The 23960-nt window shown below is 43.0% G+C and overlaps 2 protein-coding genes across 4 annotated transcripts in view; one reads left to right on the forward strand and one right to left on the reverse strand.

Annotated features, from left to right (window-relative positions):
* BTF3L4 (basic transcription factor 3 like 4) overlaps nt 1–6052 on the reverse strand; it is a 41642-nt gene extending 35590 nt beyond the window's left edge. Inside the window, exons 1-2 of one of the 3 annotated variants that reach the window (XM_017875407.1) lie at nt 5788–6039; nt 2074–2140 (exon numbers count right to left, since the gene is read on the reverse strand). In XM_017875407.1, the coding sequence (XP_017730896.1) occupies nt 2074–2140; nt 5788–6035 (315 nt within the window). In that variant the 5' untranslated portion in view covers nt 6036–6039. Of the gene's footprint in view, nt 1–2073; nt 2141–5522; nt 5722–5787 lie in introns of those variants that run through there. The other 2 variants (XM_017875409.1, XM_017875408.1) reach the window with 2 other exon arrangements.
* Nucleotides 5998–23960, forward strand: part of TXNDC12 (thioredoxin domain containing 12) — a 38995-nt gene continuing 21032 nt past the window's right edge. Inside the window, exons 1-2 of the mRNA XM_017875410.1 lie at nt 5998–7174; nt 20438–20498. Coding sequence (XP_017730899.1) covers nt 7078–7174; nt 20438–20498 — 158 coding nt within the window. The 5' untranslated portion in view covers nt 5998–7077. The remainder of the gene's footprint in view (nt 7175–20437; nt 20499–23960) is intronic.

Below are 23960 nucleotides of genomic sequence, written 5' to 3' on the forward strand. Positions count from 1 at the left end.
AAAGAGACTCTGTCTCAAAAAAAAAAAAAAAAAAAGGTCTGGGTGCGGTGGCTTACGCCTGTAATCCCAGTATTTTGGGAGGCTGAGGCGGGCAGATTACCTGAGGTCAGGAGTTCAAGATCATCCTGACCAACATGAAGACACCCCATCTCTACTAAAAATACAAAAATTCAGCTGGGCGTGGTAGCGCATGCCTGTAATCCAGCTACTCGGGAGGCTGCGGCAGGAGAATCGCTTGAACCTGGGAGCGGAGGTTGCAGTGAGCCAAGATCGTGCCATTGCACTGCAACCTGGGCAACAAGACTGAAACTCCCTCTCAAAAAAAAAAAAAAAAAAAAAAAAAAAAAAAAAAAAGAATAGTTGTACCAAACAAGCCATTCCATTAAGTACCGTGTTAACTTAGCGCCGTACGTGCCTTTGCAAGTATAGAAATAACAACTCTTTTTACTCTACCTCCATGAACCCTCTTTTATTTATTTATTTTTTTTTCTGAGATGGAGTCTTGCTCTGTTGCCCAGGCTGGAGTGCAGTGGTGCAATCTTGGCTCACTGCAACTTCCACCTCCCGGGTTCAAGTGATTCTCCTGCCTCAGCCTCCTGAGTAGCTGGGACTACAGGTGTGCTCTGCCACACCAGGCTAATTTTTGTAGTTTTAGTAGAGACAGGGTTTTACCATGTTGGCTAGCTGGTCTTGAACTCCTGACCTCAAGTGATTCACCCACCTCAGCCCCTCAAAGTGCTGGGATTATAGGCGTGAGCCACTGTCCATTACCTTTCTGCCAGCCATTACCTTTCTGCCTAGTGATAAATTCTTGTTTATCCTTTAAATAAGAGCTCAGTAATGACTTCCTTGTCTCCTCTAGGCAAGAGCACCTTGTACTTCATTATAACACTCACTATTCTCCATTGTAATTGTGAGCATCTCTCTCCCAAGCAGAGCTGTGATCTTGTTTATCTTCTATGTGCCTGGCACATAGTAGGTGCTCAATATACAATAGCTAAATTGAATGTACCAACCACAGTTTTAAAATACATAATGGCGATGTGCTACATCAAGCTCGCTCTTCTAGGTATATTCTATGGTTCTTGACTATCCCTAGTTTTTGCATTGGCACATCACATCACACTTGATGGTACAATGTGACTACTGTGGTTACATGACTGTGTTAATCTAGCTCTAGACTCATATAACTGTATCACTGTGGAAGAAGGAGAAAGTACTGGCTCTTCTTCCCTTCCCTTGTCCTCATCCCCAGAAGCTGTGGTTATTGTCTGTGTAAATGACATAGTGTGACCCACTACAAAAAGTAGTGTCCTGCCTACCACTTCAGGTCAGAGGTAAGTACTACTCTTTCTTTCCCTTTTGCAAAGATTGTACTGGGCAGAGATATGGGTAGAATAGTCTCCTTGAGCCTGGTGCCACAGCTGAAGAGAATCAAAGACTTTTGTTGTTCACAACTAGCTCTTCCTTAGGCTTTAAAAAGTACAGGGAATAAGAAAGCTCACATTCATATTCACCAACATGGAAGAACAGGTAAGAATTTGTGGGGAAAACCTGGCAATGAACAAAATATATCAACTTAAGCATCTCCAGCTAAACCTCTGTACAAGTAGGTAATATCCAGTCAAGATGAAGTAACCCTAACATCTGCTACGCCCTTCAAGTGAGTCTAACCATAACAGCTATCATTTATTAAGCATCTACTCTGTGCTAGACACCATGTTAGGTGTTTTATAAATATTACCCTAATCTTTAAACACCTTATGTAGGATTATTTCTATTTTGCAGATAAGAAAGTGGAAGCTTAACAAGGTTGGATAACTTGTTCACATCATATAACTAGCAGATGTTAAGAGTTAGGATTCAAACAAATGTGGCTATTTCCATTGCATCATCAGAGAGAAAAGTGTTCTAGTTACCTATTTTAGATCCAGACAAGTTATTTTCAAATTCGAATGTGGTTTGATCTTGATTATTGAAAAGATTTTAGATTTTCAATGACCACAAATCTGAAATAATAACACTATCTGGTTACATACATTCTCCTATCAATTTTTCTTATGCCACACTCACCTTGCCCCCTATCCGGACCTGAGCCTGAAGTTTGGCTAACTTTTCTTGATTCATGCTGTTGGTAAATCTAGGGGGGGAAAAATAGATTTGTTAAAGTCACTCTTTTACCGAAATTAACAAACTATTTATGCAACAGTACCTTCTGGTTCACTGAGCTTGTAGTATGCATCAATACCATGACCATATTAATACTGTCTATATTCTTAATAAACATTAATAACTTGTTCTAGCTTCATAAACCAGATTTTTTTTTCAATTTTTTGAACATATTATTATTTTTTAAATCTCAAATCAGCCTTATGAGATACAGTCTGCTCTTAGAAGTCCCAATTACAGATGAGGCTGTGAACTCTGTCAATGCCTCTGTTTCTAAAGACTTATTCTTTTTTTTTTTATTATTTTTATTATACTTTAAGTTCTAGGGTACATGTGCATAACCAAATATTTTTAAAATCAAAATTAAATTACCATGAGGGAATCAAATATACAAACAAAATAGAATGGGATTCAAAGTCACCTATTCAAAGATCCCTCCTTAAAACATGATTCAATCCTTTGGCATTCAGTTAAGCCTAACCAATTATGAAATCTCTGTAGGCAAGCCAGTTTTTTTTCCCCAAAGATTTTTACAGCAGAGAGCTGTTACCAAATGTTATTAGCAAAAGCTTCAAGTAGATTTTTTTCCCTCCCAAATCACATTCTGTATTTCTTATAAACCATAAAGATGATAAAAGGAAAAAAAAGCTGAACAAAGAAGAAATTCAACAAAAGGCTGTCTAGCTGTCAAGATATCAAGTAGTCACATCCTCTATTCAAGGTCAGATGGTATGTTAATAATGGGGAAAGAGAACCAGGTTTTCAGACGTTTGGTGCTTCTGCAGCATTCTCCAGAGTTCATTCAATACCCTGCACTGATACAGTATGTTATACTTGTCGGGATATTCTTGCCTACAGGGTAAAATGCTTCATTGCACAATTTAACAAAAACATATCTTTGCTACAGTAATAAATGTTGGTGGGGAGAGGAGACTCCTAAAACAAGCTTTTTAAAGCTAATCTTGATTTTGAAGATTCTAATATTATAGTCATGACTCTAGTTTGGTCAGTGATATTCCCACTAAGAAAAAAACATTCTTAAGTTTATAATGGGTCATAACATTCTACATTACATAAACAAAGAAAAGCCAAATTAAGGCCCGGCAAGGAGGCTCACGCCTGTAATCCCAGCACTTTGGGAGGCCGAGGTGGGTGGATCACCTGAGGTCGGGAGTTCGAGACCAGCCTGACCAACATGGAGAAACCCTGTTTCTACTAAAAATACAGAATTAGCCAGGCATGGTGGCACATGCCTGTAATCCCAGCTACTCGGGAGGCTGAGGCAGGAGAATCGCTTGAACTCGGGAGGCGGAGGTTGTGGTGAGCCGAGATTGTGCCATTGTACTCCAGCCTGAGCAACAAGAGTGAAACTCCATCTCAAAAACAAAACAAAACAAAACAAAAAAACCCACCAAAATAAAAGTCTTGTTTTACTTGTTCTATGGATCAACAAATCATTACTGAGATGTGGAGGAGGGAATAAGGGACTAGGCTGTTATCAAACCTTCCTTGGCCAATTCTCTAAACCCTGGATAGTCATCATTCCCATGAAAAAGATACTGTTTGCTTCATTTGAGAGAAGGAGCATCGAAGACTATATAATTACTAACCACTTTGTACTTTGACACTGTACTTAGGCACTAACCTGTATACATCTCTTCTTTAAGGCTAATGTCCAGATCCCAAATAATATTTAGAATTTATGATTCTTCACTCTGCTCAGCACTGTATCACAATGCTGAAGCAGCTAAAAACACTTTTATAGGAGGAAGTGTGTTTAGAGTTCAAAACAAGAAGTCTTAACTGTGTGCCAATCTTAGCTCTGCCATAGACTTAAATTTGATGACTGAAATCTCAATTCCTATGCTCAAACATCCACAGAAAAGGATCAACATTCACTTTTCTCAAAGGAATGTGGCCATGAGAGTGTAGTGAACTAACAAAGAGCCTAAGGAATTCATTGCAAAAAAAAAAGGGGGGCTAAGGAAAAACATTAGACCTAGATACTGGGTAAACCCTTTGGGATTCTTCTGCATTTTGAAGTAACAATTCCCAAGAGAAGACACAGAGGTTGGGATGCCAAGACAAAGTCTTGACTTGTCTGTAATAAAAGCAAGAACAAAATTCCCTCTTCAAATCAAGATATAGATGAAAGAACAGATTCCATTCCAGGTGGTCAGGACCACAGAATTGAGAAATTTTGTTCCTAAGGAGTATCTCAGAGAAAAAGGATTTTAGGGAGACTGAGAGCTCAAGGCAGTAGGGGAGGAAGAAGAGTGGTCTTTTGTTTCTTAGCAAGTTGCGGTGTGTGGAATTCAAGTAGGAAAGAGGACTGGACTCAGTCTATGAGATGTCAAGCTCAGAATCTGGAGTAGACCTCCAAGATCACCTAGTTTAATTCCCTATTCTCAATCAACCTTTACTTTATTGCACCCATCATTCCTGTCTGTGATGTCATCTCAACCCCCGCTAGCAGCAGCAAAGTGTAAATTACAAACAAAACAGTTCCCTCCCTCCCATCTTAATAGATTACGAAATGAGGGCCCAGAAGGGAGAAGTCCCTTCCTAGGCCCAAAAGGAAGAAGTAACTTCCTAAAGCCACATGATTAATGAGTTCTTCCTTGGGGATCCCAGGATCTTTTGACACTGTTCTCAAGGACTCAAGAAAGGGTGTAAACAGGTTTATCTATATTTATTAAGTGCCTAAGTTAGAAGCATTGTGGTAGGCACTTTCACATACATCATGTTTACACAGAGATAAAAATAATTGCAACCTTGAGTCCTGACTTCTTATTATGCAAGGTTTCTCTAAGACAAGCGCAGGCTTTGGAATCAGAAAGACCAAGGTTCTACCACTTGGGAAAGGTATTTTTCTTCTCTGCACTTGTTTTCCTCCTGCATTTGCAAAGGTTTAACACCACGTACTTCACAGGGTTGTTTTGAGAGTTAAAACATTATCAACCACAGGGAATGGTTCACAGAAGATACACAGTTACTGGTAACTATTGTTACCACTCCCGAGGGGACAACTATGGTAAACTGCAAGAACGTGGGAACGGAAGTTGAAACCGCCATTCACTAGCTGTGCAACACTCAGCCTGTCGGTCAGTCAGCAGGCAGTGAGAGGGGGTTATAAAGATGGGCAAGGGACGCCGACTTGTAAACAAACATTGCCATTACAAGGTGAAGAGCGCTGCAACTGAGTTCGGTTCCCTGGACTCGAGGGCGGGAAGAGGTAACCTCAGCGTCCCTATCTGTAGGCTGGGAGCATCAAATGAGATGACAACAGAGAAGCACACAACACTGCTGTTGTGAATGAGGAGTAATGGGACAGAGGAGGGGCGTCCACTCGCCTCCTGGGACGGGATCTCGGCGGCAACAGTGCGGGCCCGCTCGCTCCCACAGCGGGCGGTGTTGCTGGGGACTTTCCCACAGATGCCGACCCCCAGCTGCGCCGCCGGTAACCGACAGGCCAAGCCAGCCGCCTCCGCCCCCGCTCGCCGCACCACGGCGGAAGTGGCAGCCTGAGCGGTTGGCGGGTGTCGAAAGGAGAGGGCGGGGGGAGACCGTGCGCAGCGGCCTATGGCCGTGGAGTGGCGGGACCGCCGGGGGTCTCACCTGAAGCCGGGAGGGTCCTCCAACACCAGCACGCGGGAAGAGCAAGATGGCTGCCTCAGCCGAGACAGAGAAAGACGACGGCGGCGGCGGCAGCGGCGGCGGGAGCAGGTCCACGTGACACACCCGACCCCGCCTCTCCCTCTCCGGGGCAGCCTATCCCGGGAGCGCACATCTGAACTCCAACGCCCTGCCTGCTTTGCGCATCCCTCTAGTGCTAGTGGCGGCAGGTGCAGGTGGCCGCGCAGCATCCTGGGGCTTGCAGTCTCCCGAGCGTTCCATTGTGTCCCTGCCTACAATTTTAGGGAACCTAATAAAAGGGCGGTCGGTACGTTTTTGTTTGGGTGTGTACTTTTGTTAGGTTGCTTTTTCGCTATGCATTAAGTACGGACTTTAGGACTCAACTAGTACCAGGAAGAAAAGACCGGACATTTTCACCTGTTATACAGCGGAGGGGAAAAATTGGGAAGAAATCCTCAACCTACAAGAAAAATAACCAGAAGAAGCTTTACACTTTAGCCTGCAGTGACTTCTGTCCTGGTGTCCTAAGTCCACCTAAGTCAGTTTTGCAATAAGAGGCCCCAAGTTTGGTTTTCTCGGAGCTTGCATCAGTTGGTTGCATCATCCCTGAGTAGAAGATTTGCGGTTGCAAGGAAAGATAAGGTACAGAGCTTCTCCAGAGGGAAAGTGCATGCCTGCACGGCACGAGCCCACGCACCGCAGAACAGGCTTGCCAGGTCTCCTCGGAGACCCTGGCAGGAACCTAACAATGAAATCCAGTCGTCCAGTCTTTATTTGTGGAGGGGGAAGGAGAATCCGAGGCCAGTGGGCAATCCGCCCACTGTTGGGAGCGACTGACCTCACGAATCAATAATTTGCGTTTGACTAGGAAGTGCAGCGGTTCTTGGGGGGAGGGGCTGGACTGGGTGGCCGACGCGAGCAGCAGTGGTTCTCCCGAACCTCTCCCCCGCCCTTACTATCTTGGCCCACATTTTCCCACTCCGTCCCAGAACCTAGACACCCAGAATCCATGGAAAGCAACTCGCGCTCGAGAAGAGCTCTCGTACCCTTCCACGTGATCTGCACCTTTAAACTCACTCCATCCCAAACCGGACCCCGGAGGCACCACCCACATCCGTCTAACATCACTTCCTCCAGAGTTTGAAAAAAAAAAAAAAAAAATCTAGGAAGGAGAGGGGTTGTGCTGAGCCGCGCTCGGCGAACGGTGTGGACCGTCTGCTGGGACTCCGGCTCTCCGTCCGCTCAGCCCCGTGGCCCCGCGCCCCTACTGCCATGGAGACGCGGCCTCGTCTCGGGGCCACCTGTTTGCTGGGCTTCAGTTTCCTGCTCCTCGTCATCTCTTCTGATGGACATAATGGGCTTGGAAAGGGTCAGACCGCGTTCTTATCTTCTCTTTACTGATCCTGGGCCCCAGCCCAGTATAACCTCTTCTTGCCCTAACACCGTTCCCCTCCCGTTATATCTCTTAGACCACGCCAGATTTCTTTTCATCTTCCCCAATCACTCCTGGAGTTTGAAGATTTCTTGGGGTAGAGAGTAGCAGGTCTGGGGAATGAAGAAGTTCTACTTGAGGCCTCTCTAAATTACTGGGTTGGGGGGAAGGAATGGCCCATAAATTAAGAAAAGCGTGTTTAAGAGCCCGGCATAGTGCCTAGCACTTGGGAGGTCCTGAGGAGCGGTCACCTTCCCACCCAGGAGGAGTAGAGCCGTTGGGGACCTGCATATGCAGAGAACCCTGTCCTAGGTCTGAAGATTTCTCTCCTTGCCTCTTCCGTGAAGAGCTAGGTTACTGCTACTTGCTTACCTTTGGGAGACAGCACCTGCATCCCAGGTAGCTGGATCTAGTGCATAAGAAGAGCAGGGTGAAGGGAGAAGGTCTGCTGTTTAAGGATCCCCAACAATTGTCCTTGCTGTGGTTCAGCGAAGTGTTTTTGTGAATGAGCGATCAGTGGTTATGAATGGAAGTTAGGAGGTGTGGCCCCCTACTCCATCCATTACCTGCATCTCCATTCTAAGTTTTAACACCTTTCTCCTCATCAGCCCTTAAGGCTGAAAGTTGGATTGACAGTCTGTGAACTCAGGGTTTATGCTTTTCTAAGTAGATGAATCGTAGCATGGATCCCAACCCCTCTTCCATTTTTTTCCCACTCACCTTAATGTATGGAATGATTCTGCTGCAATCCTTCTGTTTTTGTTTTATCCTATTTTCACATCAATTGGTGAGTAATAAGATTGGGTGGGCATTCATTTTGCCTGAATGCAATCATTCCTTCATTCCATAAATAATTTTTGATCACCTCCTGTATTTCAGACACTGTCCTAGGCACTAGGGATATAGCTGTAAACAGGACAGACAAGGTTCCTATTCTCGTGGAGCTTATATTCATGTCAGAGAGACAGAGTAGACTCATGAACAAATTAATAAGACAGTTTCAGCTAGGAACAAGTGCTGGGAAAACAACAAGACTGTGATGGAATAGGAAGTAGAAACACTGGGGAGGTTGGGGAAACTGGCATCACTTGAGTTATGAAGGTCAGGAGAAGCTTTTTGGAGAATGTGATATGTGGGTTTCCATCTCAGTGATGAAACTTCATGACAAATCCTGTTAGGCCAGAATGTTTTAAATACTGACAATCCCATTTTAAAACAGACTACTTTTTTGTTTGTTTTGTTGTTTTGTTTTTTAGACAGAGTCTCGCACTGTTGCCTGGGCTGGAGTCCAATGGCATGATCTCAGCTTACTACAACCTCCACCTCCTGGGTTCAAGCGATTCTCCTGCCTCAGCCTCCTGAGTAGCTGGGATTACAGGTGTCCACCACCACGCCTGGCTAGTTTTTTGTATTTTTAGTAGAGACGGGGTTTCACTATGTTGGCCAGGCTGGTCTTGAACTCCTGACCTCATGATCTGCCCTCCTCGGCCTCCCAAAGTGCTGGGATTACAGGTGTGAGCCACTGCACCCAGCCAGACTACTGTATATTTACAGTAAAATTGTAAGTTCTAAGAGTAACGGAAGAGTAGAGTGTTAGATACGTGAGTTTAGATCTGACTTTTTTCTTTGTTGTTTTTTCTGTTTGCTTGTTTTTGTTTTTGAGATAGAGTCTTGCTCTGCCACCCAGGCTGGAGTGCAGTGGTGCAGTCTCGGCTCACTGCAACCTCTGCCTCCTGGGTCCAAGTGATTCTCCTGCCTCAGCCTCCCAAGTAGCTGGAACTACAGGCGTGTGCCACTACACCGAGCTAATTTTTTTTTTTTTTTTTTTTTTTTTTTTTTTTTTTTTTTTTTTTTTTGTATTTTTAGTAGAGATGGAGTTTCACCATGTTGGCCAGGCTGGTCTCAAACTCCTGACCTCAGGTGATCCTCCCTCCTGGGCCTCCCAAAGTGTTGGGATTATAGGTGTGAGCCACCGCACCAGGCCTAGATCTGAGTTTTAATTTGTTCTGCCACTCACTAGCTGAGTAGCCTTGGGCAAGTTTCTTAACTCTCAAAGCCTCAGTTCCTCATCTGCAAAATGGACATTATAACTACTTCAGACACTCAACAAATAACTTACTCTGTTCAAGTTACTGTGTTAGGTGTAGGTAATACCTTGGAGTCAAGTATTTTGTATCTTTATTCCTTGTTCAATATTAAGCTTTGTGTGATTGTTCCTGTTACCATTGTTGTGTAATAAATCACCCCAAAATTTAGTGGGCATGAAGAAATCATTTATTATGCTCACAATTGTGTGAGTAAGGAATTCAAGGCATACTGGGAAAGGCTTGTCCCTGTTCTATGATGTCTGGGACCTCGGCTAAACTGGTTACCTCTCCATGTGATCTTTCTGCATAGGCTACTATGGGTTTCCTCACAGTAGCTTTATGGGAGGCTGGATTCCAAGAGTGAGTGCCATAAGAGAACAAGGTGGAAATGCATGGCATTTTTGTCATCTAGCCTTACAAGGCACATAGCATCACTTTCACTGTACCCTGTAGGGGCAGATTTAAGGGAATGGGATATTAGGACCCCACCCTCACCCCCAGTGGGAAGTATGTTGAGGTCACATTGTAAGAAAGGCATATCTGCCACAGTGAACTAGGACTATTTCTGTCTTGTTCATGCTCAGGAATATTTGTTGAAAGAGGAAATGAATGATAAACATGATAATTGTGATTCCTGTCCTTTTTTCAGCTTACAGTCTAGTAAGATACCAAGACAGGTAAGCAGTCAGCTATATGGCAGCGTGATATGTACTTGCAGCAGGGAAATACTAGGTAGCTGCAGGAGCACATAGAAGGGCAGCTTAGGGCAGTGGGGCTGGGTTGGGAGGATTCAATCAAAAAACAAAAGGCACTTAATATTGTGTCAAACACTTAGAAAGTATTTAATAAATATTAACCAGTATAATCCCTAAAAGGAATTCATACTATTTCAAACTTTTGTTTCATGTATCTCTTGGGTATGGATTCTTGGGAAATAGATTACACCCCACTTCCCCTACCTCCCAAAAAAAGTGCTACCTGGGGCAATGGTTGCTGAAAGTCTTAATGAGATGGATTTCTTCCCAGATGTTTAGCTCTAGCTCTTTCTGGAAAATGGCCTGGTGGTTTGCAGAGAGGAAAGACTGAATGATCTCTACTGTTTTCATTAAGAAGCAGCAGCACAGTGATGTGGACTTAGCACTAAATAGAAATTGGGAGACCCAGGCCAGGCACGGTGGCTCACACCTGTTATCCCAGCACTTTGGGAGGCTGAGGCAGTTGGATCACCTGAGGTCAGGAGTTCGAGACCAGCCTGACCAACATGGCGAAACCCCATCTCTACTAAAAAAATACAAAAATTAGCCAGGCGTGGTGGCACACACCTGTAATCCTAGCTACTCGGGAGGCTGAGGCAGGAGAATTGCTTGAACCTGGGAGGCGGAGGTTGCAGTGAGCTGAGATAGTGCCACTGCACTCCAGCCTGGGACAACAGAGTGAGACTCTGTTTCAAAAAAGAAAAGAAATTAGGAGGCCTGGATATTAATCCTGGTCAGGCCATTTAGTTCTGGTCCTCCTTGACAACCAATTAATCAATGAGAGAGTTGGACTAGAAGTGCTTCCTAAGATCTCTTCCAGCTCTAACATTCTATAGAGTTCCAAAGTAATTACATTGTTCTCCGTGAACTAAAAATTTGGAATACATCACTTATGGGGAGAAGTAGTGACCCATATTTACTGTACATTTATTGTCCTTCAGGTGCTGTTGTGTGCATTTTTCATGTATTGACTAAGCCTCATAATAACCCTATGAGATGGATAATGTTTTTATCATTATCCCCATTTCACAGATGAAAAAAACCTCAAATGAGGCACAGGAGTCCAGTGGACTAGCTGGAATACAAATCCCAGAGCCAGTGCCCTTAACCAGCATACCATTCCAGTCTCTCAGTGCAGATGCTCCTCTAAAGTTTAAAGGAGAAACTAGAAAGCTATCAGTGGGAGTGGTTCTTGTGCTCTTCTGCCTGAAACAAAAATGGATGACTTTGTCAAGTCTCTAGAATAAAAATTTGGCGCTAACACATAGGAAGTGTGTTTACCTCCCACACAGTGTTCTACTCACATTCACAACAGCCTATGGGATACATACTTAGCCATATTTTGCATTTATGAAAATGGTAAGTGGCTGAACAAAAATTCTGATGCAGGTCTGTTTGACTGAGACAATCATTATTTAGCCACTATGTTCTATGTCTCAGGTATAGCGTTCCCTGTTTGAGAGGCTTGGCTACCAGCTCTGATGCTTGACCTTTTGTTATTTAGGTTTCATCAGCTGGGAGTGGGTGGATAATACTTTTCAGATGTCCTTAGCTTACATTCATTAAAACAATTTTTGGATGAAGGGATTGGAAATTCTGATTGAATGCTGTGTTTAGAAATGGTTGCTTTTCTTTCTTTTTTAAAAAATTACTGTTGGAGGGTAAGAGCTGCTGATGTGGGAGACTTTGCAGATAACTGGCATAAATTAAGTGGCTACACAGGTGACACTTTAGGAAATTGGACTGCCTTCAGATGTTCCATGTTGGCACAGGTGGGAGCGTTAGTGGTGCTGGGGAGTAGACAATTTTAGTAAGAAGGTAAATACTGTACTTTTAAACATCTTTTGAGGGAGAAACAAAAACGATCCAAGTTTTCTAGATCTGAAGTTGGTGTTACCATTCTGCTTTGGCGAAGCTGCGTTCATTTGTTCATTTAATCTTTGCTAGAGAGGCAGTAAAGTGTGGTGAATGGTTGTTAACTACAGACCCTGGAACCTAACCACCTAGATTCTAGTCCCAGCTCTGCCACTTACTGGCAATGTAACCTTGGGCAAGCTGTTTCAGTTCAGCTTCCTTATTTGTAAAGGGATAATTAGAGTTTCTACCTCATAAAGTTATTGTGAGGATTAAATAAGTTAATACATATAAAAGCATTTAAGTGCCTGGCACATAATAAATTTCATATGTGTTAGTCATTATTAATATTGTTATTACAGTATAATTATTACATAAAATAAGCACTTAGGCTGGGTGCAGTGGTTCATGCCTATAATCCTAGCACTTTGGGAGGCCGAGGCGGGCAGATTGTTTGAGGCCAGGAGTTCAAAACCAACATGGGCAACATAGCAAGATCCTATCTCTACCAAAAAATAATGTAATTGCTTAATAAGTGATGGTGGTGATTATTACTGTTATTAAAAATTCCAATGTAAATTGTAATATGAATTCTCAAGGAAATTTTGTACATGCATTGGACTATTTTGTTGTTGTTGAGACAATCTTGCTCTGTTGCCTAGGCTGGAGTTCAGTGATGCAATCTCGGCCCAGTGCAACTTCTGCCTCCCGGTTTCTAGCGATTCTCCTGCCTCAGCCTCCCAAGTAGTTGGGATTACAGGTACCCGCCACCACGCCTGGCTAATTTATGTAGAGTAGAGATGGGGTTTCACTGTGTTGGCCAGGCTGGTCTCAAACTCCTGACCTTGTGATCAGCCCGCCTTGGCCTCCCAAAGTCCTGGGATTATAGGCGTGAGCCACCGTGCCCAGCCGCAGTGGACTATTTTCACATTAAACCTCTAGACTTACTCTTAGGGATATTGCAGTAGAACAACTTGGGAGGTACTGGGGTATTAGAAAAGAATGCTAATTAGGAGTCAGGAGACTTAAATTTTGGTTGTGGTCTACCTTGGAGTATTGGATAATTTTTTTTTAGGCCTCAGTAAAATAAGAGGGTTGGACTAAATCTCTAGTGTTGTGACTCTTTAAATTTAAATTTATTAAAGTTAAATAAAAGTAAAAATTGAGCCCAACTGGATTGTCCACATTTCAATTGTTCTGTAGCCACATGTGGCTAGTGACTACCATATTGAACAGCTCACTGCAGTAAGTTCTACTTTACAGTCCTGTTCTAGGTCTCTATTAGTAATAACCTTACATGATGGTAAGGTTTGACACCTGGCTTCTGAGTGGCCTAGGTACATGGAGAATTTATTTTAATTAATTAATTAATTAATTTTTTTTTTTTTTTTTTTTTTGAGACAGAGTCTCACTTTGTCACTCAGGCTGGAGTGCAGTAGCCTGATCCTGGCTCACTGCAACCCCTGCCTCCTGGGTTTAAGCAATTCTCCCACCTCAGCCTCTCAGATAGCTGGGATTATAGGTGCACACCACCACTTCCAGCTAATTTTTAAATTTTTGGTAGAAATGGGGTTGGCCAGGCTGGTCTTGAACTCCTGAGCTCAAGTGATCTGCCTGCCTCAGCCTCCCAAAGTACTGGGATTACAGACATGAGCCACTGTGCCTAGCTGAGAAATTTTATTTAACCTGATATTAATCTAGCTTCCTTGACTCTCTTTTGTTTGGCTTTGAACTTCTATAAGTCCTTCTGTTTTAGGCATGCTTTTTTTTTTTTTTAATAAAAAAAGAAACAGGGTCATCCTCTGTTGCCCAAGCTAGAGTGCAGTGCTGCCATCATAACTCACTGCATCCTCGAACTCCTGGCTTCAAGCAGTCCTCTGACATCAGCGTCCTGAGTAGCTGGGACTATAGGCACATGCCACGGCATCCAGCTAATTTTTAAATTTTTTTGTAGAGGTGAGGTTTCACTATGTTGCCCAGTTTGGCCTCAAACTCCTGGCCTCAAGTGATCCTCCTGCCTTGGCCTCCCAAAGTGCTGGGATTATAGGTGTGAGCCACCATAACTGGCTAGGTATGCTTTTATAAGCATTGTAGAGGTATTTTTTTTCTTAAACCAAGTCTGACAATTTTTGTCTTTTCACTTTAATTGGCAAGTTTAGTCCACTTATGTTTGTTTTGATTATTGACAGAGCTGCTATTGTTTGTTATCCAGTTTCTACTGTTTTTTTCTGTGCTTTTTTTTTTTCTTTTTGCCCTTTCTTTGGCTTGTTTTTATTTTATCTCCTTTATTAGTTTGGAAGTTGGCATTCTAGTTCTTTTCTTTTAGTAGTAATTCTTGAAATTTTTACTTGCATACTTAACAAACTCTAACACTATTATACCCCCAGTGGTAAGAGGGACTTTAGAACATTTAACTTCAATTACCCCCTCTTTACTTATAAGGAGTTGTCTCATATATAGTTCTAATTTTAACTTTTTTCCCGAAACTTAGTTAGTTATTTTTTAGAGATAGAGTCTCATCCTGTTTCCCAGACTGGCCTCAAACTCCTGGGCTCAAGCGATCCTCCTGCCTCAACCTCCAGAGTAGCTGGGACTACAGGTGCATATTGTGCCTGGCTTAGTTCTCTCTCTCTCTCTCTTTTTAACTCTACAAATTGGGCATTATAAATTGCTATACAGACAATATTTACTTGCTCACTATTATTAGTATCTAGGCCTTTTTCTGGGATCATTTCCTACCTGAAAAAGTCCTTTAGCTATCCTTTTGATTTTCTCTGGTTCTCTTAGGGGACTATTTCATACTTCTTCCCATCTTTTCAAATCTCCAATACTTCTTCCATAGTCCTTGCTCACAGTTAGTAATTATGGTCCCTCTATAACAGAAGACAGAAGGAATCAGAAGAGGCCTTTCAAAAATTCTCACTAAAGCATTTACCCACTAGTGTTCATATATGCTTCCTTTCCTGTTGTTACCTGATAAACCATCATTATTCCTAGTAAAGGCTAATCCCTCTCCTTGAGTGCTAAATCCCGTCTCGTCTCACTGACTTACCAACATTTTACCAGTGACTCTTCCTTCTCATGTTGTATTACCCCTTTTTCCTATCTTTACTATATCATTTCTATCAGCTTTCAGTTGTCCCTAGTACAGCAAAAATCTTTTTTTTTTTTTGAGACAGAATCTTACTCTGTCACCCAGGCTGGAGTGCAGTGGCATGATTTTGGCTTACTGCAACCTTCACCTCCAAGTTCAAGCGATTCTTATGCCTCAGCTTTCTGAGTAGCTGGAATTACAGGTACATGCCACCATACCTGGCTAATTTTTTTTTTTCTTTAGTAGAGACGGGGATTTCACCATATTGGCCAGGATGGTCTCAATCTCTTGACCTCGTGATCCACCCGCCTTGGCCTCCCAAAGTGCTGGGATTACAGGTGTGAGCCACTGCACCTGGCCTAATTTTTGTATTTTTAGTAGAGATGGGGTTTCACCATGTTAGGTTAGACCAGGCTGGTCTCGGACTCCTGACCTCAAGTGATCTGCCTGCCTTGGCCTCCGAAAGTGCTGGGATTACAGGTGTGAGCCACCGCACCCAGTCAAGATTTTTTTGAAAGAGTTGTATGTATTGGATCTAATTTTTCTCCTTGGACTGTCTTGGTCATGCTCTAATCATGCTTTCATCCTCACTGTAAATGGCAGCTCCATCCTTCTACTTGTCCAGGCCAAAAACCTTAGAGTGATCCTTGACTTCTCTTTTTGCTCTCATATCCCATATCCATAGCAAAATCCTGCTAAGTTTGCCTTTGAAACATATCCAGAACCCACTGGTATCTTATTCCTTCTACCACCCCAGCTGGTCTAGTCCACTATCATCTCTTGCCTGGATTATTGCAGTAGCCTCTTTATTAGTCTCCTTGCTTTTGCCTTGCTCTGCTGTATTAGTTTGCTAAGGCTACAGGAACAAAGTACCACAAACTGTATCTTTTTTTTTTTTTTTTGAGACAGAGTCTTGCTCTGTCAGCTAGGCTGGAGTGCAGTGGGGCAATCACAGCTCACTACAGCCTTGACCTCCCAGGCTCAATCGATCCTCCTGCCTCCACCTCCCAAGTAGCTAGGACTACAGGCATGCACCACCATACCTAGCTAATTTTTCTATTTTTTATAGAGATGGGGTCTCACTATGTTGCCCAGGCTAGTCTCAAACTCCTGGGCTCAAGTGATCCTCTCACCTCGGCCTCCCAGAGTGCTGGGATTATAGGCATGAGCCACCATCCCCAGCCCAAACTGTGTCTTAAACAACAGAAATTTATTGTCTCACAGTTCTGGAGGCTAGGAGTCCAAAAGCAAGGTATCAGCAAGATTGTTTTTTCTAAGGGCTGTGAGGGAAGGATAGAAAAATCTCTCAGCTTACCTTTTTTTTTTTTTTTGAGACAGAGTCTCACTCTGTCGCCCAGGCTGGAGTGCAGTGGCGTGATCTCAGCTCACTGCAAGCTCTGCCTCCCGGGTTCACGCCATTCTCCTGCCTCAGCCTCCCGAGTAGCTGGGACTACAGGCGCCCGCCACCTCGCCCAGCTAGTTTTTCATATTTTTTAGTAGAGACGGGGTTTCACTGTGTTAGCCAGGATGGTTTCGATCGCCTGACCTCATGATCCGCCCGTCTCGGCCTCCCAAAGTGCTGGGATTACAGGCTTGAGCCACCGCGCCCGGCCAGCTTATCTTAAAATGTCTATTTTGCTCTTATTTTTGAAAGATAGTTTTGCTGGGTATAAAATTCTAGGTTTAGAGTTATTTTCTTTTAGTATTTTAAAGGTGATATTCTGCTGTCTTCTGATTTCTGTTGTTCCTGTCAGTCTAATCATTGATCTTTTGTAGGAAATATGTCATTTCTCGGCCAGGTCTGGTGGCTCACTCCTGTAACCCCAGCACTCTGTAGGAGGTCGTGGTAGGCAGATCACCTGAAGTCAGGAGTTTGAGACCAGCCTGGCCAACATGATGAAACCCTGTCTCTACTAAAATACAAAAATTAGCCAGGCATGGTGGCAGGTGCCTGTAATCCCAGCTACTCGGGAAGCTGAGGCAGGAAAATCGCTTGAATCCAGGAGATGGAGGTTGTGGTGAGCCGAGATCACGTCACTGCACTCCTGCCTGGGCGACAGAGCCAGACTCTGTCTCAAAAAAAAAAAAAAAAAGTCACTTCTCTTTGAGTGCTTTTAAAATCTTCCCAGTGTTTTTGTTGCTCTGCAGTTTCACCATTTAAATGTTTGTTTTTATAATTTATCCCAGTTAATACATATTATGAAGAAATATGTAGATTCATGGTTGTATTTTGTTTGTTTATTTTTGAGACAGGATCTCTCTGCCACCCAGGAGTGCAGTGACACAATCATTGCTCACTGCGGCCTCAAGCTACTGGGGTCAAACAATCCTTCCGCCTCAGCCTCCCAAGTAGTTGGGACTACGGGCACATGCCAGTGTGCCGGACTTTTAATTTTTTGTAGAGACAAGATCTCTCTGTGTTGCCTAGGCTGGTTTCCAACTCCTGGACTCAAGTGATCATTCTGCCTTGGCTTCCCAAAATGTTAGCATTATAGGTATGAGCCACTGTGCCTGGCCATATTAATGTTTTATCTTGTTCTTGAAAATGCTCAGCCATTATCTCTTCAAATATGCCTTAAAAAAAAAAAAAAAAAGAGTTTCCCCTATTGCTCAGGCTGGAGTGCAGTGGCACAATCTCAGCTCACTGCAACCTCCACCTCCCGGGCTCAAGTGATTCTTGTACCTCAGCCTCCCAAGTAGCTGGGACTACAGGCGTGTGCCACCATGCCTGGCTAATTTTTGTGTTTTTAGTAGAGCAGAATTTTCACCATGTTGGCCAGGCTGGTCTCGAACTCCTGGGCCTCAAGTAATCTGTCTGCCTCAGCCTCCCAAAGTGCTGGGATTACAAGTGTGAGCCACCATACCCTGCCTTCAAATATGTCTTTTTCCTTCACCCTTTCATTCTGAGACTCCAAATTTATGTGTATTAGACTTTCACAATCTATTCTATATCTCTTGGCCTCTCCCTAATTTTCATTTCCTGTCTCTTTGTGTTGCATCTTGAATACCTTTTTCTGATCTATGCCTCTGCCTGCCTCTAATTTGCTGTTTTAACTTGTCCACTGCATTTTTAAAAATTGATACTTTATTTTGGAGCAGCTTTATGTCTATAGAAAAATTGAGCAGAAAATCCAGGGTTCTCCTATATTCCCTTCCCTCTCTCCCTCCTTCTCGCAACTTCTAGTAACATCTTGGGCTAATGTGGTACATTTGTTACAATTGATGAACCTGTATTGATATATTATTATTAACTAAAGTTCCTAGTTTACATTTGGGTTCATTCTTGGTCTTGTACATTCTTTTTTTTTTTTTTTTTTGAGACGGAGTCTCGCTGTGTCACCCAGGCTGGAGTGTAGTGGCCGGATCTCAGCTCATTGCAAGCTCCGCTTTCCGGGTTTATGCCATTCTCTATTTGTTATTCAGTAACCTTATGAGATATAATTATTATGCCTCTTTTAAAGATGAGACAGCTGAAGCATAGAGTGATTAAGTAAAACTGGGTTATTAATAAGGCCAAATTTAAATGACATAACACATGTGGTATGTCAGGCACATATAAGGTGGTCAGTAAATAGCAGCTAGCATTATGATCACTAATAATTTTTGGATATAAAATTATTTTATGTGATATAATCTAAATAAGATTCATTTACTCAAAAAATATTTTATGGAGCATTTAGTGTGGCTATGTGTAATACTAAATGCTAAGGAAATAGAGAGGAATAAGACATATATGGTCCAGAGATAGACACATAAACATGTACAAGTCATCCTGGGGAGTGCTGTGATGGGGCAAGAATAGGGTGCTTTGGGAGTCAGGGAAGATATACCAGAAGAAATGCCCTCTAGGCTTATACCTGAAGAAGGAATTGGAGGTAAGGGACGGAAGGAATTGCACAGGTAGTAGTGATTGTGAAAGCCTAGAGGGGAGAGAGTGCATGCTGCTCTCATTTAAAGAAGTGAAAGGGCCGGACACGGTGGCTCCCACCTGTAATCCCAGCACTTTGGAAAGCTGAGGAGGCTGGCGAATACCTGAGCTCAGGAGTTGGAGACCAGCCTGGCCAACATGGCAAAACCCTGTCTCTTCTAAAAATACAAAAATTACAGTCTGGGCGCAGTGGCTTACGCTATAAGCCCAGTAGTTTGGGAGGCTGAGGCAGGCAGATCACCTGAGGTTGGGAGTTCAAGACCAGTCTGACCAACATGGAGAAACCCCATCTTTACAAAAAATACAAAATACACCAGGCTTGGTGGCACATGCCTGTAATCCCAGCTACTCAGGAGACTGAGGCAGGAGAACCACTTAACCCGGGAGGTGGAGGTTGTGGTGAGCCAAGATCTTGCCATTGCACTCCAGCCTGGACAACAAGAGTAAAACTCCATCTCCAAAAAAAAAAAAAAAAAAATTAGCCAGGTGTAGTGGCAGGCGCCTCTAATTCCAGCTACTCAGGAGGCTGAGGCACAAGAATCACTTGAACCTGGGAGGTAGAGGTTGCAGTGAGCCAAGATCACACCACTGCATTCTACCATTGGTGACAGAGAGACTCTATCTAAAAAAACAAAAACAAAAAGGAATGTACAGGGTGTATGTATAAGATTTTAGGAAAAGTGTGGAAAGTGAGGCTGGAGAGGTGGGCAGGTGCCATATTCTGAAAAGCTTTGTAAACCCTACTACAAGAGTTGGACCTTTATCTTTAGGGCATTGGAAAGCCTTTGAATGTTTTTTTGTTTTTGTTTTTTTCCAGGAATAACATGATTTAGAAAGACCATTCTGTGCTATCCTACAAAACACGCTCAAGAGTTTAAAATAGAAAGATTACTCTGGCTGAATTGTGGGCATAATAATAACAATAGCTTTAAATACTTCATTTAATCCTTATGCTAACACTTGGAGGTAGGTCTTATTGTCTTGTTTTTATAGATGAGGGAAAATAAGAAAGAAATTGAGACTTGGAGAGCTTACTTCACTCACAAAAATTCACACACTTAATAGGAAATGGAGTCATGGACCTAGGTCTTTCTGAATCTAAAGCTGTATTGCTGAATCACCTTGAATTAGTTATGATTTGTTATGACCTGCTTTATGTTTACTCTGTGGGAAATTCTCATTCATTCTTATAGTATTATTAGCATATTCCATGATAGTTTACAAAGCATTTAATGTCATTTTTTAATTTAGCCTCCTTTGAAACTGTGAATTAGGTGGTGGTGTCTCCATTTTGCAGGTATGAAAACTGAGGCTTGAGGTATGGTCCCGTACACCTAGAAGGTGGTGGAGCTGGGACTTGAACACCAAGCTCTTGACAGAAGAAAACCTTCTTAGTGGGTATCTTGTGAACATGCATACTTCCTTCTTGGGACTGTGCCCTTTGTTCATTGTGTGAATGCTTATAAAGTTCTTTACTTCCAGGTTTTGGAGATCATATTCATTGGAGGACACTGGAAGATGGGAAGAAAGAAGCAGCTGCCAGGTACAAGACATGGTTTTAGGTCATTTATGGTGGTAAAACACTTTTCAGCTATCAACTTAACGTTAATTTTGGTGAAGGGCTATACCAAGGCAGAGCAAGAACTGAATAATTGCCTAATTACAACAGCAATAATATTGGCTAACATTTATAGTTGAGCCTTGAACAACATGGTTTTTTTTTTTTTTCTTTTTTGAGACAGTCTTGCTCTGTCACCCAGGCTGGAATAGAGTGGTGTGATCTTGGTTGATTGCAACCTCCACCTCCCAGGTTCAAGCAATTCTTGTCAAGCCTCACCCTCCCACACAGCTGAGATTACAGGCATGTGCTACCAGTTTTTGTAGTTTTTAGTAGAGATGGGGTTTCACCATGTTGGCCAGGCTGGTCTTGAGCTCCCAACCTCACGCGATCTGCCTGCCTCGGCCTCCCAGAGTGCTGGGATTACAGATGTGAGCCACCATGCCTGGCCAAACAACATGGATTTGAACTGCACAGGTCCACTTGTATGTGAATTTTTTTCAATAATAAATGTATTGGAAGATGTTATGGAGATTTCAAGCGGTTTGAAAAAACTTGTAGATGAATGGCATAGCCTAGAAATACCAAAAAACTTCAGAAAATGGTATGTTACAAGTGTATAAAATATATGTAGATACTAGTCTATATTATCATTTACTACCATAAAACATACAGAAATCCAGAAATCTACAAGTTAAAATTTATCAAAACTTCTGCACACTGGCCGAGTGTGGTGACTCATACCTGTCATCTCAGCACTTTGGTAGGTTGAGGCAGGCAGATCACTTGAGCCCAGGAATTTGAGACCAATCTGGGCAACATGGTGAAACCCCTTCTTTACAAAAACTACCAGTTATTTGGGGGAGTTGAGGTGGGAGGACCAACCTCAACTCCACTCCAGGAGCCTGGGAGTTTGAGGGTGCAGTGAGCTGAGACCATGCCACTGCACTGCAGCCTGGAAACAGAGTGAGACCCTGTCTAAAAAGCTTCTGTCCAGCCATGGTGGCTCACGCCTGTAATCTCAACACTTTGGGAGGCTGAGGTGGGTGGATTACCTGAGGTCGGGAGTTCAAGACCACCCTGGCCAACATGGTGAAACCCCGTCTCTACTAAAAATACAAAAATTACCTGGACATGGTGTGCGCGCCTGCAGTCCCAGCTACTAGGGGAGGTTGAGGTAGGAGAGTCACTTGAACCCGGGAGACGGAGGTTGCAGTGAGCTGAGACTGCACCATTGCACTGCAGCCTGGGAGACAGAGCAAGACTCTGTCTCAAAAAAAAAAATAAAATAAACAAATAAATAAAATAAAATAAAAAACTTCTGCACACAAACACTTATAGACCACACATGATGCCATTTGCAGAAGGGAGAAATGTACACAAATGTAAAGATGTCATATTAAATCATAACTGCATAAAAATTAACTGTAGTATATAACATATGACTAATAATTTTGTGGTGACCTCCTGTTGCTATGGAGATGAGCTCAAGTATTGTGAGTATCCACTTAAAATGCCGTGCAACATTAATCATCTTCAGTGAGCAGTACGTCTCTCCAGTGTATTGCGTATTGCAATATAAAGTAGTCTCTCAGCTGGGCACGGTGGCTCATACCTGTAATCCCAACACTTTAGGAGGCCGAGGTGGGTGGATCACTTGAGGTCAGGAGTTCGAGAGCAGCCTAGCCAACATGGTGAAACCCTGTCTCTACTAAAAATACAAAAAACTTAGCTGGGCGTGGTGGGTGCATGCCTGAAATCCCAGCTACTCGGGAGGCTGAGGCAGGATAATCGCTTGAACCCGGGAGACGGAGGTTCCAGTGACCCAAGATCATGCCACTGCACTCCAGCCTGGGGTCTCAACAACAACAACAAAAAGTAATCTCTTACAACTCTTGCATATTTTTCCTGGTATTTAGTACAGTATCATAAACCTAGAATAACACCATGAAACCCATACAAGGTGCCATTGGTGATGCTGGAAGTGTTCCCAAGAAGCAGAGAATGCTCATGACATTACAAGAAAAAATTGAATTGCTTGATATGTACCGTAGACTGAGGTCTACAGAGGTAGTTTCTTGCCGTTTCAAGATAAATGAACACCTCTTTTTTTTTTTTGTTGAGATGATTCTTGCTCTGGCGGGCCAAATGAATCAGTTTTGAGAGTCGAGGCAGGAGGAATCCTTGAGCTAGGAGTTTGAGCCTAGGAGTTTGAGACCGGCTTGGGCAACAAAGTAAGACCTGTCTCTACAAAAAAAAAAAAAAAAAAAAAAAATCTTTTTTTAAAGATACATCCAGCGTAAGAACAATTGTGGTAAAAAAAAAAAAAAAAAAAAAAAGGTAAATTCATGAAGTTGTCACTGTAGCCATGCCAACAGGCACAAAACCTTGCACTTTTGCCAAATGCCTTTTTATGTGCATAATATGCAGCTTTTATGTGGGTACTATAAGAAAGGCATACCTATTGACTCTAATATGATTTGAGAAAACACAAAGTCATTATATGGCAACTTAAAGCAAAAAGAAGGTGAAGGATCTAAAGCTGGAGTATTTAATGCCAACAAATAATGGTTTGCTGATTTTAGAAAGAGGTTTGGCTTTAAAAATGTCAAGATAGGCTGGGTGCAGTGATGCCTGTAATCCCAGCACTTTGGCAGTCCAAGGCAGGTGGATCATTTGAGGTTAAGAGTTTATGACCAGCCTGGCCCACATGGTGAAACCCCATCTTTACAAAAAATACAAAAATTAGCCAGGCGATGGTGGCCCACACCTATCATCCCAGCTACTCGGGAGGCTGAGGCAGGAGCATCGCTTGAGCCTGGGAGGTGGAGGTTGTGTGAGCCGAGATCCTGCCACTGCACTCCAGCCTGGGTGACAGAGTGAGACCCAGTCTCAGAAAAACAACAACAACAACAACAATGAGATACAGGAGAAGCAACTTATGCTAACTAAGAGGCAGCAGATGAATTCTCAGACACCATTAAGAAAATCATTGAAGAGAAAGGATATCTGCCTGAACAGGTGTTTAATTCAGATTAAGGTACCCTATTTTGGGGGAAAAAAAGGCCACAAAGGACATTAATAGTAAGGAAGACCAACCTGGGCAACATGGGAAACTGTCTCTACAAAAAATAGAAAAATTAGCTGGGTGTGGTGGCGCATGCCTGTTGTCCCTGCTACTCAGGAGTCTGAGGTGGGAGGATTGCTTGAGCCTGGAAGATTGAGGCTGCAGTGAGCTATGACTGCACCACTGAACTGTAGCCTGGGTAACAGAATAAGACCCTATTTCAGTTTTCAAAAGGGAAAAAAAAAAAAAAAAAAGAAGAGAAGCAAGTACCAAGATTGAAGGCAAGAAGAGATAGGCTGACTCTACTGTTTCGTGCAAAAAAACCCAGCACTTTGGGAGTTAGTGGTGGGACGACTACCAGAGCCCAGGAGTTTGAGTCA

The sequence above is a fragment of the Rhinopithecus bieti genome, unplaced genomic scaffold, assembly GCF_001698545.2.
Source record: "Rhinopithecus bieti isolate Rb0 unplaced genomic scaffold, ASM169854v2 scaffold_10017, whole genome shotgun sequence".
Lineage (NCBI taxonomy): Eukaryota > Metazoa > Chordata > Mammalia > Primates > Cercopithecidae > Rhinopithecus > Rhinopithecus bieti.